The 23,856-nt window shown below is 45.3% G+C and overlaps 1 protein-coding gene across 1 annotated transcript in view; it reads left to right on the forward strand.

Annotated features, from left to right (window-relative positions):
- The window catches only part of DNAH7 (dynein axonemal heavy chain 7), a 1,092,938-nt gene that overhangs the window by 239,160 nt on the left and 829,922 nt on the right, over positions 1 to 23,856 (forward strand). Inside the window, exons 7-8 of the mRNA XM_063934143.1 lie at positions 15,022 to 15,094; positions 16,435 to 16,560. Coding sequence (XP_063790213.1) covers positions 15,022 to 15,094; positions 16,435 to 16,560 — 199 coding nt within the window. The remainder of the gene's footprint in view (positions 1 to 15,021; positions 15,095 to 16,434; positions 16,561 to 23,856) is intronic.

Genomic DNA, 23,856 nt, shown 5'->3' on the forward strand with positions numbered 1-23,856 from the left:
GAGATCTATTAAGGTTCAAATTTCGGCCCTGTCAATATTCTTCCAAAAAGAATTGGCCTCAGTTCCTGAGGTACAGACTTTTGTTAAAGGAGTACTGCATATACAGCCTCCTGTGGTGCCTCCGGTGGCACCGTGGGATCTAAATGTAGTTTTAGATTTCCTCAAATCCCATTGGTTTGAACCATTGAATAAGGTGGATTTTAAATATCTCACATGGAAAGTGACTATGTTACTGGCCCTGGCTTCCGCCAGGAAAGTATCTGAATTGGCGGCTTTATCTTATAAAAGCCCTTATCTAATCTTCCATTCGGATAGGGCAGAACTGAGGACTCGTCCGCATTTTCTCCCTAAGGTGGTATCAGCGTTTCACCTGAACCAACCTATTGTGGTGCCTGCGGCCACTGGCGACTTGGAGGACTCCAAGTTGTTGGACGTTGTCAGAGCCTTAAAAATATACATTTCAAGGACGGCTGAAGTCAGAAAATCTGACTCGCTGTTGATACTATATGCACCCAACAAGTTGGGTGCCCCTGCTTCTAAGCAGACGATTGCTCGTTGGATTTGTAACACAATTCAACTTGCTCATTCTGTGGCAGGCCTGCCACAGCCTAAATCTGTTAAGGCCCATTCCACAAGGAAGGTGGGCTCATCTTGGGCGGCTGCCCGAGGGGTCTCGGCATTACAATTCTGCCGAGCAGCTACGTGGTCGGGGGAAAACACGTTTGTAAAATTCTACAAATTTGATACCCTGGCAAAAGAGGACTTGGAATTCTCTCATTCGGTGCTGCAGAGTCATCCGCACTCTCCCGCCCGTTTGGGAGCTTTGGTATAATCCCCATGGTCCTTTCAGGAACCCCAGCATCCACTTAGGACGATAGAGAAAATAAGAATTTACTTACCGATAATTCTATTTCTCGGAGTCCGTAGTGGATGCTGGGCGCCCATCCCAAGTGCGGATTATCTGCAATACTGTACATAGTTATTGTTAACAAATTCGGGTTATATTGTTAAGGAGCCATCTTTAAGAGGCTCTTTCTGTTATCATACTGTTAACTGGGTTTAGATCACAAGTTGTACGGTGTGATTGGTGTGGCTGGTATGAGTCTTACCCGGGATTCAAATTGCCTCCCTTATTGTGTACGCTCGTCCGGGCACAGTACCTAACTGGAGTCTGGAGGAGGGTCATAGGGGGAGGAGCCAGTGCACACCACCTGATCTGGTAAAAGCTTTACTTTTTTGTGCCCTGTCTCCTGCGGAGCCGCTATTCCCCATGGTCCTTTCAGGAACCCCAGCATCCACTACGGACTCCGAGAAATAGAATTATCGGTAAGTAAATTCTTATTATATATATATATATATAGTGGATTTACACTATATAGGTGTCCAGACTGTATATTTCGGTTAAGGGGCGAGAGCGCGCTGGGAAGAGGCAGAGCTTAGTCCTAAGAACGGAGTCAGCGCCATTTTCCTTACATCCCCGCCAGGACTTGCTGTATAGTAAGATGGAGGGGGGGGGGCACAGTGTTTTTAATGCTATATGGGTGTCATATAGCATTATGTTGGATAATGGAAGCATAATCCTTGTTGTAATACATAAATTCACTGTTTCCCTGTTAGTTTACCCACTATCGGTTAGTCAACATGTGTCGACGGGTGTGCGGGCTTAGTCACGAGCTATTGTGGGGTAACTGGTGGCTGCGCCGACGCACGGCGGTACTTGATTCGGGAAATTAAGTATTACCAAGTTGGTTTTTGTGTGCTTAAAATAGTTAACACATTAGGGAAGTCACAGTGGTTTGTGGATGCCCTGTCGGCATCAACGGTATTTCCTGGGTGAAAAATTGTCAGGCTGTTATTGCCTTGTACCTATATATATGTATGTATATTTATAGGTGTTTGTGGGGGGAGTCTTATCAAATTTGTATTTGTATGCTTCCCTCAGACCTCTCGGGGTTCCCAGTTTATTATTATTTTTTGCCCGCTTACTATTCCTGGCTGTCGACATTTACTAAGTTTTCTGTCGACCATAATGTTCCTGGTAGATCCACATCGGGGGCGTGTCAGTACGTGATCATACACATTCACAACACATTACTGTCTCTAGGGACCTGACTGGTCGGGACAATCCACTTGCATATAGGTTATGTCTATATGTTTATATATGTAGATTTGGGTTTATATATGCATGATTTGGATATATGTGTTTTATTGTGTATTGCAGGATATATTTCAATAAATGCTGAAATAATGGTATTCTTATCATGTGCTGGTCGCTCTCTTGATTAAGCTCTAGATTGGCCGTGACGAGTTGGTGTCGATCCTCTAAAGGAGTCCGAATATTATTCTCTTCACAACGCGGAGAGAAAATTATGACAGTCAACTCCTGGTCGACGCAGAGCCCGGTCGCAAAGGATCATACACAGGCAGCTAAGTGAAATTTTATTTCTATATTTTGACCTTATTTGCACTGTATGCACTTGAGGGAGTGTTGTATCCGGGTAGGCATCCGGCAGAATTACCCTACCCAGAGTGGGTAGGCTTGCCTATGTTTATTCTACCTTATAACATTACAGCAGGCTGCCACGTGACAGCAGGAGGTGTGACCGGATACATGCGGAGGATGTCTTCGGGAGATGCTGGAGGGAGGTGTAAAGCTGTTGGATGTGGCCTCTGTTCAGTCATTCTCGGCGGATTCCACTGGTAAGTCTAATTTCGTGAGTTAGCCTCCTTCACGACGGTTGGTGACGCATTCTTTTGTGGGGTGCAGTCGTTTTAACCGGTTCGATACCGTTCTTTTTTCCTTTTCTGTGCAGACAGTGGAAGGTGAAAAGGTAAGTGTTCTGCAGCCTTGTTAGGTTCGCAGAAGTGGATGTCGTTTTCTGTTTCCACTACATCCACCACTTGTCGCTGAGTCTATCTGGCGGGTTTCCACTCCAGTGACCACTTGTCTACTAAGTTTCAGTTAGTCCAGGAATAGACTAGGTCCTGTGAGTTATTTATAGAATCTAAAGGGGGACATTCTGAGTTCCGGTTGTTTCCCCTTACTGTTTTTCTAATAAATCTTGCCGTTCCCTTCTGGAAGGGGAGGTATTACGCGACGCCATACAGAGGTGCGTTAGGTTCAGGACATTCTCTGGTTGTCCCTGTATAAAGGTGCAAATCGTTGTTTCTCTCTGACTGTTCTTTGACACAGGGATTGGCTATTGTTCCCAACGACGCAGATGTCGAAAGTGGGTTTCAGAGTAGATACTGACCGGTTAAGGTTCGGTGTTTTTCCTGTGGAAAGAGTTCTGAGGATCCAGAGTTGGATCGGCTTTGAGGTGACACCTCATCAATATGTTCCTTTAATAAAACAGATGGGTGCGGCCTAAGAGGCCTTTTTCGGTGAGCAGGTCTAATACCAGAGTGGTTTTCAAGGGACCCGTTGGAAATGTGGTCCGGGTTTCACAGGCGCATGCACCGGAATATAATCCTACCGGCCAGGACATCGTTCCTGTGCTGTCTGCTCGGCTCTCTCCTTCTAGGGGAATGAAGGTTAGGGATCCAGGTTTCGATCCTGGTGTACGTGCATACAGATCTCCGAAGCTGGGGAGCAGTCCTTTGCAAGGGACGTATTTCCAGAGGACAAGGTCAAGTTGGGAAACTTGTCTGATATAAGTTTTCTTGAATTAAGAGCTATTTTCGACGAACGTATTCGTCGTGTTCTGCCCGTGTTAGTTCTGCCAGACGACTTGTCAGCAGTGGCGTAAGTAAGCTGCTATGGCGGAACAAGGAGCAAAGCGGCAATGGCGGAAGATGCACAGTTTGCAGTTGAGTGGGAAGTCTGGTAAACGCTATATTAGCAGTCTTTGTTCCGGAGGTAAACGACGGAGAAATAGATTTCCTCTGCTGACGCGATATCCAGCCGGGAAAAATTCAGTCATCATCGAGAAGCTTTCCCAGACGTGACAAGTCTTTGAGGAGTGTCGCAATTGGACATGTTGGCGTCTCGCCTCAACGAGAGGCCTAAGGGAGATTGTTCCAGGTCAAGGGACACTCAAGATATAGCAGTGGACGTCCTCGTGACACCGTGGGTGTTTTTAGTCGGTCTATGTGGCCTCTCCGCTTTCACTTTTCTGACGGTGGTAAGCGTAAGATGATCAAAGGTTCCGGTGATCCTCTTGAGTCCGGTCTAGCCAGCGAGGGTTGGCTATCCAGTTTTTCATGGTTTACTCATAGAAGATTACTGCCCTCTTCCTCTACGTGGGGTAATGTTACAACAAGATCAGGGTGTGTATCATGACTTACCGCGGCTGCGGCTGACGGCGGGGCTGTTGGATGCCATACCCTAAGCCGAACGGGTGTTCCCAGTGAAGTCGTTTCCTCAATTCTTCAGGCTAGGAAGGAACTAATGGCAAAGCGTTACCACCGTAGTTGGAGTAATTATGTGTCTCGGTGGGTATCCAGGAAGGCTCCTAGGGCAGACTTTCAGCTGGGTCGTGCTTATCCATATCCATACTTTACAAGCCGGTGTGGATGCAAGCCTAATAAGTTTCTTTACAAAATTTCTCTCTTGGAAAGTGGTCATGCTATTGGCTTTGACGTCCGCAAGGCGGGTGTCGGAAGTGGTGGTTTTGTCTCACAAGAGCCTTGTTTGATCTTTCAGGTGGATAGTGAGAAATTGAGTACTCGGTTGGTAGTTCTACCAAGAGTGGTTTCTGGGTTTCGCAGAAATCGGCCTATTTTGATGCCGGTGGTTACTGAAGCATTAGCTGATTCAAATTCCCTCGATCTAGCCAGGGTTTTGAGTATGTAGGTCGCCAATTTGGCTCAGTTTGGAGAAACAGAGGCTATGTTTGTCTGGTATGTTCCCAGCATGGTTTGCAGTCTGTTACACGCTGAATCTGTGATGCAGTTTGGCATGTTCGTTCTACGGCTGGATTGCCATCACCGAAGTCGGTGGAGGTCCATTCTTTTGGGAAGATGGGCTTTTCTTGGGCGGATGCCCGAGGAGTCTCGGTGGTTCAACTTTGCCGAGCCGATTCTTGGTCAGGATCAAACGCTTTTGCTATGCTCTACAAGTTTGGTGCCCTGATTTTTGGGGACCTTTTGTTTGCTCATTCGGTGCTGCAGAGTTGTCCGCACTCTCCTGCCCGTTTTGGAGCTTTGGTATAAACCCCATGGTCTTTTTGGAGTCCCCAGCATCCTCTAGGACGTATAAGAAAATAGGATTTTGGTACCTACCGGTAAATCCTTTTCTCTTAGTCCGTAGAGGATGCTGGGCGCCCGTCCCAGTGCGTACTGTGTCTGCAGTTATTGTTTTTGGTTACACCCTGGTGGTGTGTCTTCTCTGTCAGGTGGTTGCTACCGTTGTTCATGCCATGCGGGGTCTTATTTTTGCTTATGTGGACACACGGTTTGTGTTACATATTCTCTCAGCATGTGGCTGTGTTTTGTTCATGCCATTGGCTGGTATTCTTCTGAAGGTGAGGTGTGAGCTGGTATGACACTCACCGTGTTTATAACAATAAATTCTTTCCTCGAAATGTCCATTTCTCCTGGGCACAGTTTTCTAACTGAGGTCTGGAGGAGGGGCATAGAGGGAGGAGCTAGTTCATACCCAGTTTAAGTCTTTATAGTGTGCCCAAGCTCCTGCGGATCCGTCTATACCCCATGGTCCTTTTGGAGTCCCCAGCATCCTCTACGGACTAAGAGAAAAGGATTTACCGGTAGGTACCAAAATCCTATTATTATTTTTTTATGTATTATTGGGGTTGTAATCCTGCTGCAGAATAAATTTGGAGCCAATCAGATGTCTCCCTGATGGTATTGCATAATGCATAAGTACCTGCCTGTATTTCTCAGCATTGAAGCACAAAGAGACTGGCAACGTTTAGGACCGTAGACCATACCTACCAACATGACCCTCTCCAGGAGGGACAAAATGCTCTGCTTCTGGACTTTCCTCTTCATTTAAGATTGCCGTCACTGTGTTGAACTAGTTAATGGATAAGAAAGGTGTTTCAGCACAGGTGATGGCAATCATCAGTGGCGAATCCAGGGGGGGGGGGGCACGTTGGCCCGTGCCCCCCCTGTCATGTCTGGCACTTTAAACAAACAATCACTTGTTCACATCTTGGACAGGTTAACGGAGTCCGCCGGCGAAGTTTCCGTACAAGCCACTATTAGCGCTAAGCGGCACTGTTCGGGATCAATGAGATCTGTGATCTGGGGACGGTTAGGCTGTGATCACAGATCTCATTGATCCCGAACAGTGCCGCTTAGCGCTAATAGCGGCTTGTACAGGAGCTTCGCCGGCGGACTTCGTAAACCTATCCAAGACGTGAACAAGTGATTGTACCACCAGAGCCTGGCAACTGGACCACCTTCAAGGGAGTCAAAGGTACACACCACCACACTGTTGTTTGCGGACACTTTACCCTGAGGAGCAGCAGGGGTTAATATCACAAACTGGCAGGAAAATCCTGTTCACTTAGGATACCAACGGATTCTGGTTGATCTTGATATATACCAGTACTGCCCGGAGCTCAGCCTTAGACAGTGTGAGACTCCGACGTGGCTGCAGCAGCGGCCACCATCCATTTAGAGGCTGGCTGCTGGCAGAGGTAGCGGCTCCTCTCAGGATGTTCTTCTTGCGTGGTGGGGTTGCTTGAGAGGTAGCACATGGTGGTGACAGCGTTTTCACTCCTCAGCGGCATAATGTGAATTTTGGCTCATACCGTGTGCTATAATGTGAATTTCGTCTCATACTGTGTGCTATAATGTGAATTTCGGCTCAAACCGTGTGGTATAATGTGAATCTCAGCTCATATTGTGTGCTATAATGTGAATTTAGGCTCATACCGTATGGTATAATGTGAATTTAGGCTCATACTGTGTGGTATAATGTGAATTTAGGCTCATACTGTGTGGTATAATGTGAATTTCTGTTCATAACGTGTAGTATAATGTGAATTTCGGCTCATACTGTGTGCTATAATGTGAATTTTGTCTCATACTATGTGCTATAATGTGAATTTCGGCTCATACCGTGTGCTATAATGTGAATTTATGCTCATACCGTGTGCTATAATGTGAATTTCGGCTCATACCGTGTGCTATAATGTGAATTTCGGCTCATACCGTGTGCTATAATGTGAATTTCGGCTCATACCGTGTGCTATAATGTGAATTTCGGCTCATACCGTGTGCTATAATGTTTGTTTCCCCAGTGAATCTTTCCCTTCATGCCTCTGTAAACCTCACTACAAATGTCTCACTACTCCCTCTTACTCCTACAGAGACCTTAGGTACCCACTGCCTCTCCCTGACCCCCCTCCTTGTTACCCACTGCCACCTCCCCCTGGCATCACCCACTTTTTCCTCGTCACCCTTTCCCCGGTGTTACCCACTCTGCCTCTCACTGTCACCCTCTCTCTGTCACCCACTGCCTCTCCGTCTCCCACTATGTTTCCTTCATCCACTGCCTCTCCCCTGCCTCACTATAAACCCATGACCCTCTCTCTCGTGTCACCCGCTGCCTCTCCAAAGTGTCACCCTCTTCCCGTCTTACGAATACGACGTTCCCTTTGAGGCTATGACCCTTGTTGCTTGGTCATGCCCTTGTTGTGAGGCCACGCACACCTTCATGGACCGCACGCCTTCGGCATGCACAAGGTGCCCCCCCTGTCATTTTTTCCTGGATCCGCCCCTGGCAATCATAGATTAAGAGGGAAGTCCAGGAGCAGAGCATTTTGTCCCTCCCGGAGAGGGTCATGTTGGGAGGTATGCCGTAGACGCAGTGGTCGGCCAAAGAAACTTAGGCCCTTATTTATCAATGAGTGATAAATTTCACTTTGCGTGATAAATTGCACCAGCCAATCAGCTCCTATCATTTTTCAAACACAGGGGCAGATGTATTAAGCCTGGTGAAGTGATAAAGTGGAAGGTGATAACGCACCAGCCAGTCAGCTCCTAACTGTCATTTTTCAAACCCAGCCTGTAACACGTCAGTTAGGAGCTGATTGGCTGATGCATTATCACCTTCCACTTTATCACTTCTCTTTGCTTAATACATCTACCCCACAGTCTGTAACATGGCAGTTAGGAGCTGATTGGCTGGTGCAATTTATCACTCACAGAGAAATTTGTCACTCATTGATAAATAAGGGCATTAGTGCATAAGATGAAAGACACATCATGCCTACTTCACTTTGAAATCGGAAGATGTCCAGCAGTGTAGTCAGCTCAGAACTGGCAGAAACCCAGAAACCAGTGGGCCCCAGTTACACCCATCCACTGTTCGGGGAAGTCTGACTAGAAGTGGTCTTCATGGAAGAATTGTGGCCAAAAAGCCATACAGTACTGTCAGGGCCGGCGCTACCATTAGGCAGCTGCCTAGAGCGCCGGCCACTGGAGGGCGGTACTTAAACAGCAGCTGAACTATAAAATGAGGGATGAGCTCTGCCACTCTCCCCCCCCCCCCCCCACTCCCTGCAACCCACAGCACCATTTTTATTTCATATATTTCTGTTGATTCTGGAGGGAGGGGATTGAGGACAAGTGACAGCATTTAGACAGGCAGCCTCCCGCCCCTCACCAGCTGCCACACACTATGAAGCTGGCGGCAGCAACAGGAGCAGTGACTCCCCGCCAGCAGCAGCGCTAACCTGGGCGGAAGATGGTGGAAACAGCGAGGAGCAGTAACCCCTCCACAGCATCTTGGCCAGCGGTAAGATGCCGCCCCTTTGTTATGTTGGGTAACCTGGACTAATGGCTGCCTGAAGTCATATCCCGGGGGAAGTCTGCACTGGCTGGGGTAGGAGGGGGATTAGATTTATGTATGTACAATATTTATGTATGGATACAGTATGTATATAGATGTACGGATGTATGTGTGTGTGTATATATATATATAATGTGTGTGTATGTATGGAGGTAGTGTATGGATGCATGTGTGTATGTATGGAGACAGTGTGTGTATATATGGAGGCAGTGTATATATGGATGTATGTATGGAGGCAGTGTATCATGGATGTATATATGTATGGATGTATTGAGGCAGTGTATGTGTATATATGTGTGTGTGATAGAGGCAGTGCATGTACATACGTACGTATGAGAGAGGCAGTGTATGGATGGATGTATGAGAGAGGCTGTGTGTGTGTGTGTGTGTGTGTGTGTGTGTGTGTGTGTGTGTATGTGTGTATGTATGAGAAAGGCAGTGTATGGATGCATGTATGCATGTATGTATGTATGTATGAGAGAGGCAGTGTATGGATGGATGAGAGAGGCAGTGTATGTATGGATGAGAGGCAGTGTATAGATGTATATATGAGAGAGGCAGTGTATGTATGTATGTATGTATGCATGCATGTATGAATGAGAGAGGCTATGTATGTATGTATGAGAGAGGCAATGTATGGATGTATGTATTTATGAGAGACAGAATGAAATAGAGAGATGTGTGTGTGTGTGTGTGTGTGTGTGTGTGTGTGTGTGTGTGTATGTATGAGAAAGGCAGTGTATGGATGCATGTATGCATGTATGTATGTATGTATGTATGAGAGAGGCAGTGGATGGATGGATGAGAGAGGCAGTGTATGTATGGATGAGAGGCAGTGTATAGATGTATATATGAGAGAGGCAGTGTATGTATGTATGTATGTATGCATGTATGAATGAGAGAGGCTATGTATGTATGTATGAGAGAGGCAATGTATGGATGTATGTATTTATGAGAGACAGAATGAAATAGAGAGATGTGTGTGTGTGTGTGTGTGTGTGTGTGTGTGTGTGTGTGTGTGTGTGTGTGTGTGTGTGTGTGTGCGTGTGTGGGTGGCAGAAATAAAGGGAGAAAGTATATGTGAAAAAGAGAGTGATAATAAGGAAGACAGAGAAAAAGTAGAGAGATGTGAAGGAATGAGAGAGACAGACTATGAATGTATATATGAGAGAGGCAGTGTATGGATATGTATGTATGTATGTATGTATGTATGTATGTATGCATGAGAGACTAATGAAATAGAAAGAGATAGATAGCTGGGAAGGGTGCCAGGATCTGAGAAGGGTGTGCCACTGAGTGTACCCATCATAAAATTAAAGAGAGAGATACATCCTTGTTGTACTCAGTGCAGTCAGACGGCTGGGAAACGTGTAAGACGCCGCCTATGCACTTTCACCTTAGTGACTGGGAAAGTGAGTAAATGATGGTGTTGGGGGGCAGTAGGCAGACATTTTGCCTAGGGTGCCAAGAAACCTTGCACTGTCCCTGAATACTATACCTTCGACATGGAAACAAGGCCAATTAACTCTACTATGCACAAAAACATAGGAACTGGGGTGCAGAAAAATAGCAGCAGGTGCTCTGGACTGATGAGTCAAAATGTTTAAATATTTGGCTGTAACAGAAGGCAGTTTGTTTGCCAGAGGGCTGGAGAGCGGTACAATTACGAGTGTCTGCAGGCAACAGTGAAACATGGTGGAGATTCCTTGCAAGTTTGTGGCTGCATTTCAGAAAATGGAGTTGGGGATTTGGTCAGAATTAATGGTGTGCTCAATGCTGAGAAATACAGGCAGGTGCTTATTCATCATGCAATACCATCAGGGAGGTGCTGATTTGCTCCAAATTTATTCTATAGCAAGATAGTGACCCCAAACATACAGCCAATGTCATTAAGAATTAACTTCAGCATAAAGCCAACATTTCAAATACTTTCGTCAAGGTAACAAATATAAAACATCTTACCAAGCTTTACCACCCGTGTGTACAAGCTTCCCGGCCGTCCCAGCCCGATATCCGGTGCCGCATGTCATGATGTCCCACCGGTAGTCAGGGAGTCAAGTGTTTAGAAAGTGAAAACCATCAGCATGGCGACAAGCAGGGGCAGACTGGGATAGAAAACCAGCTCGGGAAATTTATGGAAGCAGCCCTAATGGGGGCAGTGTCTGTTGTGGGTGTGGAGTCTGTTGATTGGGCAGGATTCCTCCTCATAGGGTCTGTTTCTGAGTTGTGCGCAGTTGCAGCCTTCCTTGCATCTTTTGCTGCAGTTGTGTCTGTGACTTTATGCTAATGACGCTACAATGCCCTTCACCAGTGCACATTCGTGCATCCAAATATGCAAAGACAGAGATGCCCACTTTCAGTGTCTACAGATACTGCAATCATGCTGTGTATGTCTTTAGACACCAACATCGGTCACACCATTTTAACTTTCCACCATTGTAACGTTCACCAGACCTATGCTAAGTGCAGATCATCCGTCTGAGTATGGCCTCCAATGTGAGCACTTCAGTGTCTCTATACATAAGCACTTTCAGCAACACGCCCATACTACATTATAGCTCTGTCTGATTAGCCAACCCCTCTGTAACCACACAGGAATGCCCAACACATTTCTAATACACTTCTTGGTGTGTGTGTACTGAAAGTCTGTACGAACACCATCGTGGTGCATGCATGTGCGGTGCAACTCAGACGCAATCGCAGATGAAAAACATTGCACAAGAAAAAAAAAAAAACACATTGGCCCCCACAGGAAAGAATACACACATTGGTCCCCACAGAAAACAATAAATCAAATTACCCCCACTGGGAAATAAATAAATTTATAATATAGCTTTTGGTATTAAAATTTGTTTCAAATGTCCACTGCTGTTTGAAAGGCCCAGTGACACCAAGAGGGTTTCCAGTTCATTTATTTGTTAACATTTATGTAGTCCTGGCATATTCCATTGCACTTTCTTTCAAAGTGGGTAGGGGCGGATTTGGAACGGAGAGTAGCCCTGGAAAAACTTGTAAAAGTGGCCTCACATAGGGGGTCATTCCAATTTGATCGCACGCTGCAAATTTTTGCAGCCTGTGCGATCAACTAGACGCCGCCTATGGGGGGAGTGGTTTTTTGCATAGCAAGGCTGCAAACGCTTGTGCAGCCCTGCTATGCAAAAAAAGTTTTGTGTAAAACAAGACCAGGGTAAGAGTTACTTACCCTGTGCGATGAATCCAGCGTTGCAGGTCCCGGAATTAACGTCAGACATCCGCCTCCCAAATGCCTCGACACGACTGCGTTTGAATCTCCATGCCCAGAAAATGTTGAGTTGCCGCCCAGTTCCGACTTCCTCTTGTCAATCTTCTTGCGGTCGCCGGGCAATGACGCGCCTGCACAGTGCGGCAGCAGCGCATGCGCAGTTCCGACCTGATCGCAAGGCTGCGAAGAAGCGCAGGGTGCGATCGGCTCGGAATGACCCCCATAGGCAGCACCAGAGGTATACTGTGTAACTATGGCAGCAGAAACACCCCTCACATGTCAACAAACAAATCATGCCCCACGTGCACCGTGGCCCACTGGGAATCGATTAAGTCCTTTGCCCTGTTTTTAGCCTTGTCTCCACCCCTATTTAGGGGAGGAACATGATCTATAATTTTATATTTTAAAGTGGTTGGTGAATGTCTCACAGCCATGAAATGTCTTGCAACTAGTTGTTCTACAGTTTTCCCTTCCAATGCAAGTCTGATAGCCGATCTGTGCTGTGTATCTCTTTCCTTAAAAGTGCAAATGGTCTTGCCCACATAGGCTAGACTGCATGGCCACTTAATAATGTAGATAAGGAATTTACTTGAGCAGGTAAGTACGTATTTTCTTACCCGAATGTGGGTGTGTAAAATAATTGCCAGTGTCCAAGTATCTACAAGTAGTATGTGCACACTTGCAGGACCCTGGTGTCCTTATCAAGACATTTCTTGTATCTGTAATACTTTAGGTTTAGAAGTGACATCATTTTTAAGTAGCCAATCTTTGAGATTTTTACCCTCAAAGGGGGTAAAACAATTAAAATATTACTTTTATTAGGATATGGAATGGTCGACACAGGGAAAAGGTTGTCATTTATCTATTGCATCCTAGAAAATGATAGACAGACTTTGGCTGGCTGCTATAGGCAACATCACCACAAGAGACCAGATCTTTACCCCACTGAGAACCTCTGAGACGAATTGGGTGCATTCTAGACTGACTAGACCATCTTCAATGTCACAGTTGGTAACTGTACTTAAGGCGGAATGACAAAACATTCTGCCTGCTGTTGTCCAGGAACTAGTGGAGAGTTTGCCAAGAAGGGTGACTGCAGTAATGGTGCACCTACAAAGTACTGCTGACATCAATAAAATCTTGTTGATCTATTTGCTGTCCAATCATTTTTTACTTCACAGTGTGTGTGTGTGTGTGTGTGTGTGTGTGTGTGTGTGTGTGTGTGTATATATATATATATATATATATGTGTGTATATATATATATATATATATATATATATATATACATATATATATATAATTTTTTGTAATATGTATTGAGATACAGTGGATATAGGAGAATAGTTGCAGCTTAATGTAATATTGTAGAACATCAGAGGTTCTGGCACATTTTCTATAGTGGGTAAGGAGTTTATTGAGGTAATTAAGTTCTTGGTCGCTGTTAGTTTATTAAATGTTAGATAGTCTGGTGTTTACAATAGGTTGTGGAAGGAGGCTATTAGTATTGTAATATGTTTTAATTTATGTGACTTGTACTGTTGATAATTGAAGTGGAGAAGACTTTGTCTGAGGAAATTAACATGACCTTTTGATGAGCATTATCCAATTGAGTAAGTGGTCTATTCATTTGGCATAGACGGACATTAACACCACCCATTCTTTTGTATTATAGAGTCCTATCAAAGGGTCAGGGTTTTCTCAAGTATGCCCATTCTATTGTACATTTACACATTTATACTTGGGTGGAGGCACTACAGATTATATTTGGTAGCCCAGATATCACTAGCTTTATGAGGTGGGTTACAAGTGTCATAGTTCTAAAGCCATAGCCATGATATGTTAAACACCCACCAATATTGTTTCCAGAAAATGATAATGTGCCACTTATACAATATCCAGTCCCAGCCAATCACACATCTGAACATGTAAAGCCTAATAGTATAACACCTGATCTATTTGTAATTCTATATTATTTCCAATGTTATTTGAAAGGATAAACATCTGAGATACTTCTAGTAACAAATATTGAGAAAAATATCCAGTTTAAAATCATTGCTGATTGTCTATTTTTGTGAATAGTTAAAAGAAGATGCTTTGCTGTGATATCCACATTTACTTGTAACATTCAGTTGGCGAAGTCTTTCATCCCTTTTAAAATGTATTTTTTTTCCATGTATTGAGCACCCTTTTCCTTTTTCCCTCAAGATTCAAATGACAGCTGTATAAGAGAAGAACATAATGTTTAAAATGTTGTAACAGTTTAAGACCTGTCCCTATTGTAGTATTATTATTATTATTATTATTATTATTGTTATTAAGCTGTTAGGTATAATGCAGTATGTTAGTTATTGTTTGTGATTAATGTATTATATCCTTGTTAAAGTGTCATTACATTGTTTATTATTATTATTATTATTATTATTATAATAATAATAATAATAATATATGAAATAATGTACCGCCTACTGTAATTTTATAAACATTATGGGGGGTATTCAGTTGTAGTCGGAACTGCCGTCTTGTCAGAAAGATGGCAGTTTCAAACTTTTTTAGGTTGGAAACTGTCCCGACCTATTCAATCCCCCTGCCGTTTTTCGGACAAGTTGGCAATCCGACTTGTAGGAAAACACATGGATCGGCAGGATAGCCGCGGATCCATGTGTTTTGTCGGAAGCATGGCCAAATCCAACAGGTTTTATCCCCGTTTCCGACAATGTCAATCCCACTTCACAAAAAGTCGAATTGGCAGTGTCGGGAATGGCCAAATCCTGTCAGAATTGGCAGCTCATTGAATACTGAGATGTCGGCTCCTTTCTGTCGGAAAGGATCCATCATCAATTGAATATACACCTATATGTTCAAACGTGATTTTAAATAGTTATAATTTCTTGTGACAAGCAAGTTTTCCTAAATATTGTGATGACATTAAAACTCCATTTACTTTATATGCATAGGTTTATATTATTATTAATCATAATAACTACAATATTATTATAACTACATTTCTATTTTAGTTGACTTTGTTTTAAAAGATCCACGAGAGAAAAATGAGGATAAGAAAATAGTTCTTGAGCCGCACCGTTTAGAGTAAGTCATGCTATTTTATTTACTTAACAATTGTGTCTACTTAATTGAGAGTACTATAACTGTGAATGATACAGTACATCTTTTTATTTGGATACTGCGATATTTTAAATGTAGCATATGAAAACGCGCTTATACCTCTTCCAGACATGCAACCCGGAAATTTGCCAGGTCTATCACGCCAGCAAATTCCCGGGTTTTAGCCCAACCTTGGTAAACAGCAGGGTCGGGGAAAGGTTTTATAGGCAGCTGGTCATATCCAGTCACATGGTCAACAGTGTCCATGTCGACACCACAGTGTTGCTCGAATGCTGACATGTTTACAATGTACACATTCTCAGAATGCCAATGATTAGGGTTAGGCACCACATATGGGTTAGGCTGGCGGGGAGGAGTTTGGTTTTGGGTTAGGCACTTGGGGAGGGTTAGGTATTAGGATTAGGGATAGGGCCAGTGTACTTACCAGAACGCCACTCTGAACAGGTGTATGCCAGAACTGCTGGTCACATGATCACCAGGACCTGGAAGAATATACTGGAGTCACTTGAGCTACTGGGACCAGGTAAGTGACCTCTGGGCCACCAGGGATGTGATGTTGACATTCTATCATGTTGACATGTCATCCAAGTACACATGATGAATGTGGATGTGGTCACTGTTGACTTGCAAATGTTGTCAACAGTTCAACCATGTTGACATTCCCATGTCAATCTGATACACATTGACATGATAAATGTCATTCTACATACCACACATACAGCTCATAGTTACTTTTCTATTACAAATACACTAAAGGAAAATTATCCTTTTGTTAAAACGGAGGAGTGTTGCCGCCGTTTAGTGGGTGGGAAGAGGTCAGGGATCTTTTCTGGTTTCTGCGATGGGCGGCTTGCGCGGCATCATGGACTCCGTAAGCTACCCAATGGTGACTGAGTGATCCGATGCTGCATCCTAGCTCGGATCACTACTGCAGCAGGAAGCGTCTGCTTGTAATAGACGCCTCCTGCTGCGTCACCATACAGTGATATCACCGCTGCTTCCAAGGAAGCAGCAGTAATGGCAACTCCAAACACATATGAATTAGACCCATTATATACAGTATAATGAAGACGTTTAAAGCTTTGTGTTTTGTTGTTATGAGAAAAACATGCTGTGTTTGTACTAACCAGAGAACCTCGGCAGGAATTGTGTGCATTTTGGGAAATACAAACAAATACAAGATTTTATGCATTCATGTTACATTAATAAAGCATAACTGTCCATCTTTCTTACTTGCCATAAGGACTGCTTTGCATTCTTTAACACCTGCTCCTTAAACCATGTCATTATTCTCTCCTTTGTAGATTACAAATTGTGCCAAAACCATGGAAGAAGTCATTTTTAGCAAATTACAAACTCATCAAGGAGAATTTGAACTCCATAAACCCAACAATGGCTGCTGTTTTAGATTTGTGGCATTCATCATTTAGGTAAGTAAAGCATCAACTATCTTCATGCCTAAATATGTGATACACGTATGCAGTGCCGTAACTAGACATTTTAGCGCTGTGTGCAAGAAACAGCATGCCCCCCCCCATATACAAAACAGGGTCAATGCGCGTGCCAAAAATATAGTGGTGTTGCTTCATGGAGAAGGGGCGTGGTCAGAGCTCCCTTTTACACATTACATTAGGCAGAGCTCCCTTTTACACAGTACAGCAGGTATAGTCCCCTTTTACACATTACGGCAGCAGAGTCCCCCTTTTTACACATTACGGCAGCACAGTCCCCCTTTTTTACACATTACAGCAGCAGAGTCCCCCTTTTTTACACATTACAGTAGCAGAGTCCCCCTTTTTTACACATTAGGCAGGCAGAATCCTCCTTTTTTACACATTAGGCAGGCAGAGTCCCCCTCTTCTTTACACATTACAGTAGCAGAGTCCTCCTTTTTTACACATTAGGCAGGTAGAATCCCCCTTTTTTACACATTAGGCATGCAGAGTCCCCCTTTTTTACACATTACAGTAGCAGAGTCCCCCTTTTTTACACACTACGGCAGCAGAGTCCCCGTTTTTTACACATTAGGCAGGCAGAATCCCCCTTTTTTACACATTACAGTAGCAGAGTCCACGCATTCCCACCTGTTTTGCAAGAGAGAGTGTGTGTGTGAGTGATTGAGTAAGTGTGTGTGTGTTCTGTCAGTCACCTAGAGGTGGTTGCAGCATCCAGGCGCAGAGCCTCTCCTGGGGTCCGGGACACATGCTGCGGCGACGCTACTAGCAGCATGAGAGCAGGTCCGGGAGCAACCTCCACACCCCGCCAGCAGCAGCCAGCCAGCAGGAGTCCCATTCTCCTGCACTCACAGTGGGACTCCTGGTGGCAGCGGGACACGGGGCAGCTGTGTGCTGATAGATGCGGCTACCGCCACGCTCCCGCTCCCCTCACATGCAGAGGCGGGAGGCAAGCGGTGGCGCCGGCCCGGGACTGTCATTACTGACTGGCCGTACGCATAGGTGTGCTGCCAGATGGTGCGCCTTGCCCACATTTGTGCTGTGGGCAAGGCACCCTCGGCATACACCTAGTTACGGCACTGCACGTATGTCTGTGCCTGGGTTGGTAGAATTACATGTATGAGAACTCTTCTTATTTTCAGATATGATGGTTTTTCTTTTTTGTGTGTTCATATTATGTGTAACCATTGTTTGCATGTACAAACATTACACTATTGGGTCTATCACCTGTACAATGTCTCCAATATCAGGGTCATGCAGGTTAAAATGTGCAAACATGAGTCTCTGCACATAGGGTTGTGATATACATGAACAGGTAGACGATGCAGGTGAAATGTTGCACAAACACAATTGATGAATCTGATGAATACTTGTCTTCTACTGAAATGTATTTATTACAACCCTTTTCCCAGTGACCACAATTTGGGGACTAAAGAGGCAAACAAAATTTTCCTAGATGAGGGTTTCAAGATGCTTGCTTTTAGTATGAGTAAGGCTAGCCCGTGAAAAGGGTCTAATTAACAATTAACAATATATACCCTGCCTTATACAAAGTGCACTGTATTTACTGTAATACTTCAGATATATACAGGGCAACAATCGTGGTAAGCTGTTAGATGCGGCAGTAGGGCCTGCCCATCTAGGTAAGGTCATCGACCATCAATGTTTAAAAATAACAAAATACAGCGATGGTCTGTGGTCGATGTCAAATACTTTTACCATTGATGGCATATAACTAGAATGTTTGCACCATGTGTTTTTTTTTTTCCTGCCAGTGTTGCTGTTGCTGCACAGGGCTGCTAGGCTGTCAAACACCTCGCCTCTTACACCATGTGAATCTCTTTTTACAAGCTGAGTTGTCATTCACAGCTCATCACCACCCCGGCTCTCTTACAGAGTAAGCACCAGACACTGTGCATGTGCATAAACAACGATGGTAAAACCATCAATAGCAATGTACAGAATATTTACCTGCCATCGATGGTAACCAGTGATGGAGGCAACACCGATGGCCATCCCTATGCCCTTCTGTTCTGAATGTTTGTTTTTGTTTCTGGATATGGGCACCATTTGCAATGCAAGTCCCTTGCTTTACGGAGCATTGAGAAAGTCCCGGAAATTGGCTGAAGAACCTAGTACCCAGACATATACTGTATGACTGTTTTGGTCTCTTTATACACTGGATAATGTATGTAATACGGTGTTATTGAGTATAGAAACTATATACTATACTATAGATTACCTATAGTGTAGACTGCAGGGGAGAGTCTAAAAATGTAGCTTTTTGCATCAAACATATTTATCTCCTAAAATAACATGTGGTCAGGAAAAGTTAAAAAAATCCATAGTAAGTACACATATAGTACCTACTATAGCCAGGAGACAGAAAGAGTTTTCTAAGTACACATTCTCCTGCCTCATGTTAAGATGCCTGTCCTTTCTTACTGGCAGCTGCTCCTTGATCCTGCGTGCTGATTGAGCATTTAGATCCACACACACAGCATAGCACACTTGGGGTTAAATTTATTAAGGCTGCTAATATAAAGAATTGGTGATGTTGCCCATAGCAACCAATCAGATGCTGTCTATCATTTTCTAAAAGGCAATAGAGAAATGATTGACAGCATCTGATTGGTTGCTATAGGCAAAATCACCAATTCTCTGTTTTAGAAGCTTTAGTAAATTTACCCCTTGGTTAGAGAAGCTGCTTCCATTGGGCATGTGCAGTAACACTGGGACAGATTTATTAAGCCTGGTGAAGTGATAAAGTGGACAGAGATAAAGTTCCAGCCAGTCAGCTCCTGTCATTTTTCAAACCTAGCCTCTTACATGGGAGATAGGAGCTGATTGGCTGGTACTTTATCTCTTTTCACTTTATTACTTCACCAGGCTTAATAAACCTGCCCCTCTGTTCTCTCCCTTATAATGCAAGTTGTGGTCACAGCTCTAGCCTATGCATATGCACTGATGCAGAATTTCCCTGCAAAATTAGATTTTTTTTTTATATAAAAAAAGCATCTACAAAAATAGAGTAAACACTTTTGAAATGACAGGCTTCATCATCATTTTGATAATATTAGTGTGTTTTTTAATGTAGATGTTATAGGAAAAAAAATTGAGATAAAAACACAATCCTCATTTATGTATTTATTTATTTTTAATAAATCCTCTGTCACTTTATTGCCCACCCAGATCCCAGAAGAGGTCATCATCTGTCTCCAATGCTTGCAATCCATAGGACATAAATAAATAAAAACCAAATAGATGACCAAAGAACTGCTCTTAAATGGAACCCTTACCTAAAGACATTTGTGTATAATGATAAGGATGGTACTCACGAAGCGATCGCTGCTTAAAATCTAAGCAGTCTGACTAGATTGCTTAGATTTTAAGCAGTGATCACTCCGTGTGTACCCCCACAGCGATAGTGATGCGCGGCCCCGTGCATCGCTATCGCTAGATTGGCCTGCATTGCATGCAGGCTCAATCTAGCAGGTCGCTCATTTCACCCGCTGGGTGAAATGAGCGCCCCCCCCCCCAGTCTCCCCCCGCACGCTCAGCATACATCGCACTGTGCTGAGCAGGGGGGAGAGATGTGTGCGGAGCGGTTCGCTCCGCACACATCTCTCCCCAAATCGGCCCTATAGATTTGTCAGAGTTGCGAAAAGCATTTCTCTGACGTCCTAGTGGATGCTGGGTACTCCGTAAGGACCATGGGGAATAGACGGGCTCCGCAGGAGACTGGGCACTCTTAAAGAAAGATTAGGTACTATCTGGTGTGCACTGGCTCCTCCCTCTATGCCCCTCCTCCAGACCTCAGTTAAAATCTGTGCCCGGCTCGAGCTGGTTGCACACTAGGGGCTCTCCTGAGCTTCTAGAAAAGAAAGTATTTGTTAGGTTTTTTATTTTCAGTGAGATCTGCTGGCAACAGACTCACTGCTACGTGGGACTTAGGGGAGAGAAGCAAACCTACCTGCGTGCAGCTAGCTTGTGCTTCTAGGCTACTGGACACCATTAGTTCCAGAGGGATCGAACACAGGGCCCGACCTCGATCGTCCGTTCCCGGAGCCGCGCCGCCGTCCCCCTTGCAGAGCCAGAAGACGGAAGAAACCGGAGGAAATCGGCGGCTGAAGACTTCGGTCTTCATTAAGGTAGCGCACAGCACTGCAGCTGTGCGCCATTGCTCCCTATGCACACCGCACACTCCGGTCACTGATGGGTGCAGGGCGCTGGGGGGGGGCGCCCTGGGCAGCAATTAGAGTACCTTACATGGCAAAAAGCACATAATACAGTCTAATAAACTGTATATGTGCATAATCCCCCGCCATAAAAGTATATAAAAAAGCGGGAAAAGTCAGCCGAGAAGGGGGCGGGGCTATCTCCCTCAGCACACCGGCGCCATTTTCTCTTCACAGCTCCGCTGGAAGACAGCTCCCCAGGCTCTCCCCTGCAGTTTCCAGGCTCAAAGGGTAAAAAAGAGAGGGGGGGGGGCACTAAATTTAGGCGCAAACTGAGTATATTAAGCAGCTATAGGGAAAATTCACTTTTGTTAGTGTAAATCCCTGTTTATATAGCGCTGTGGTGTGTGCTGGCATACTCTCTCTCTGTCTCCCCAAAGGACTTTGTGGGGTCCTGTCCTCAGTCAGAGCATTCCCTGTGTGTGTGTGTGCGGTGTGTCGGTACGGCTGTGTCGACATGTTTGATGAGGACGCTTACGTGGAGGCGGAGCAGGTGCCGATAAGTGTGATGTCGCCCTCTGCGGGGCCGACACCTGAGTGGATGGATATGTGGAAGGTTTTAACCGACAGTGTCAACTCCTTACATAAAAGGTTCGATGACGCAGCTTTGAGACAGCCGGCATCTCAGCCCGCGCCTGTCCAGGCATCTCAAAGGCCGTCAGGGGCTCAAAAACGCCCGCTGCCTCAGATGGCAGACACAGATGTCGACACGGAGTCTGACTCCAGTGTCGACGAGGATGAGACGAATATACAGTCCACTAGGGCCATCCGATGCATGATTACGGCAATGAAAAATGTGTTGCACATTTCTGACATTAACCCGGTTACCACAAAAAAGGGTATTATGTTTGGGGAGAAAAAGCAGCCAGTGACTTTTCCCCCATCTGATGAATTAAATGAATTGTGTGAAGAAGCGTGGGGTTCCCCAGATAAGAAACTAGTAATTTCTAAGCGGTTACTAATGGCATACCCTTTCCCGCCAACGGATAGGTTACGCTGGGAGACATCCCCTAAGGTGGACAAGGCGCTCACACGCTTATCAAAAAAGGTGGCACTGCCTTCTCAGGATACGGCCGCCTTAAAGGAACCTGCAGACAGAAAGCAGGAGGCTATCCTGAAGTCTGTGTATACACACTCAGGTACTATACTGAGACCTGCTATTGCTTCAGCATGGATGTGTAGTGCTGCAGCAGCGTGGTCTGATTCCCTGTCTGATAACATTGATTCCCTTGACAGGGACACTATATTGCTAACCATAGAGCATATTAAAGACGTAGTCTTATATATGAGAGATGCACAGAGGGACATTTGCCTGCTGGCATCTAGAATTAATGCAATGTCCATTTCTGCCAGGAGAGTATTATGGACTCGGCAGTGGACAGGTGATGCTGATTCTAAAAGGCACATGGAGAACACTTATATAAGGAAGTTCAAGTTCAAAATGGAATCGCTCAGGGCGGTTATTGCAAGCCTGGAAGAGGGGGATTACATGGTATCACTGGACATCAAGGATGCTTACCTACATGTCCCCATTTACCCACCTCACCAGGTGTACCTCCGTTTTGTGGTACAGGACTGCCATTACCAATTCCAGACGTTGCCGTTTGGTCTGTCCACGGCACCGAGGGTATTTACCAAAGTAATGGCCGAAATGATGATACTCCTTCGGAAGAAGGGAGTTATAATTATCTCGTACTTGGACGATCTCCTTATAAAGGCGAGGTCCAGGGAGCAGTTGTTGGTCGGAGTAGCACTATCTCAGGAAGTGCTACAACAGCACGGCTGGATTCTGAATATCCCAAAGTCGCAGCTGGTTCCTACGACACGTCTGCTGTTCCTGGGTATGATTCTGGACACAGAACAGAAGATGGTGTTTCTCCCGGAGGAGAAGGCCAAGGAGTTGTCATCTCTGGTCAGAGACCTCCTAAAACCACAACAGGTGTCGGTGCATCACTGCACGCGAGTCCTGGGAAAGATGGTAGCTTCTTACGAGGCAATTCCATTCGGCAGGTTCCATGCAAGGATCTTTCAGTGGGATCTGTTGGACAAGTGGTCCGGATCGCATCTTCAGATGCATCGGCTGATCACCCTGTCCCCGAGGGCCAGGGTGTCTCTGCTGTGGTGGCTGCAGAGTGCTCATCTTCTCGAAGGCCGCAGATTCGGCATACAGGACTGGGTCCTGGTGACCACGGATGCAAGCCTCCGAGGTTGGGGGGCAGTCACTCAGGGAAGAAACTTCCAGGGACTATGGTCGAGTCAGGAGGCTTCCCTACACATAAATATTCTGGAACTAAGGGCCATTTACAATGCCCTAAGTCAGGCAAAACCCCTGCTTCAAAACCAGCCGGTACTGATTCAGTCAGACAACATCACGGCGGTCGCCCATGTAAACCGACAGGGCGGCACAAGAAGCAGGATGGCGATGGCAGAAGCCACAAGGATTCTCCGATGGGCGGAAAATCACGTGATAGCACTGTCAGCAGTGTTCATTCCGGGAGTGGACAACTGGGAAGCAAACTCCCTCAGCAGACACGACCTCCACCCGGGAGAGTGGGGACTTCATCCAGAAGTCTTCCAGCTGATTATGAATCATTGGGAAAGGCCACAGGTGGACATGATGGCGTCCCGCCTCAACAAAAAGCTAAAAAGATATTGCGCCAGGTCAAGGGACCCTCAGGCGATAGCTGTGGACGCTCTAGTGTCACCGTGGGTGTACCAGTCGGTTTATGTGTTCCCTCCTCTTCCTCTCATACCAAAGGTACTGAGGATAATAAGAAAGAGAGGAGTAAGAACTATACTCATCGTTCCGGATTGGCCAAGAAGGACTTGGTACCCGGAACTACAAGAAATGATCTCAGAGGACCCTTGGCCTCTGCCTCTCAGACAGGACCTGTTACAGCAGGGGCCCTGTCTGTTCCAAGACTTACCGCGGCTGCGTTTGACGGCATGGCGGTTGAACGCCGGATCCTGATGGAAAAGGGCATTCCGGTTGAAGTCATTCCTACGCTGATAAAAGCTAGGAAGGATGTGACAG

The sequence above is a fragment of the Pseudophryne corroboree genome, chromosome 7, assembly GCF_028390025.1.
Source record: "Pseudophryne corroboree isolate aPseCor3 chromosome 7, aPseCor3.hap2, whole genome shotgun sequence".
NCBI classification, from domain to species: Eukaryota; Metazoa; Chordata; class Amphibia; order Anura; family Myobatrachidae; genus Pseudophryne; species Pseudophryne corroboree.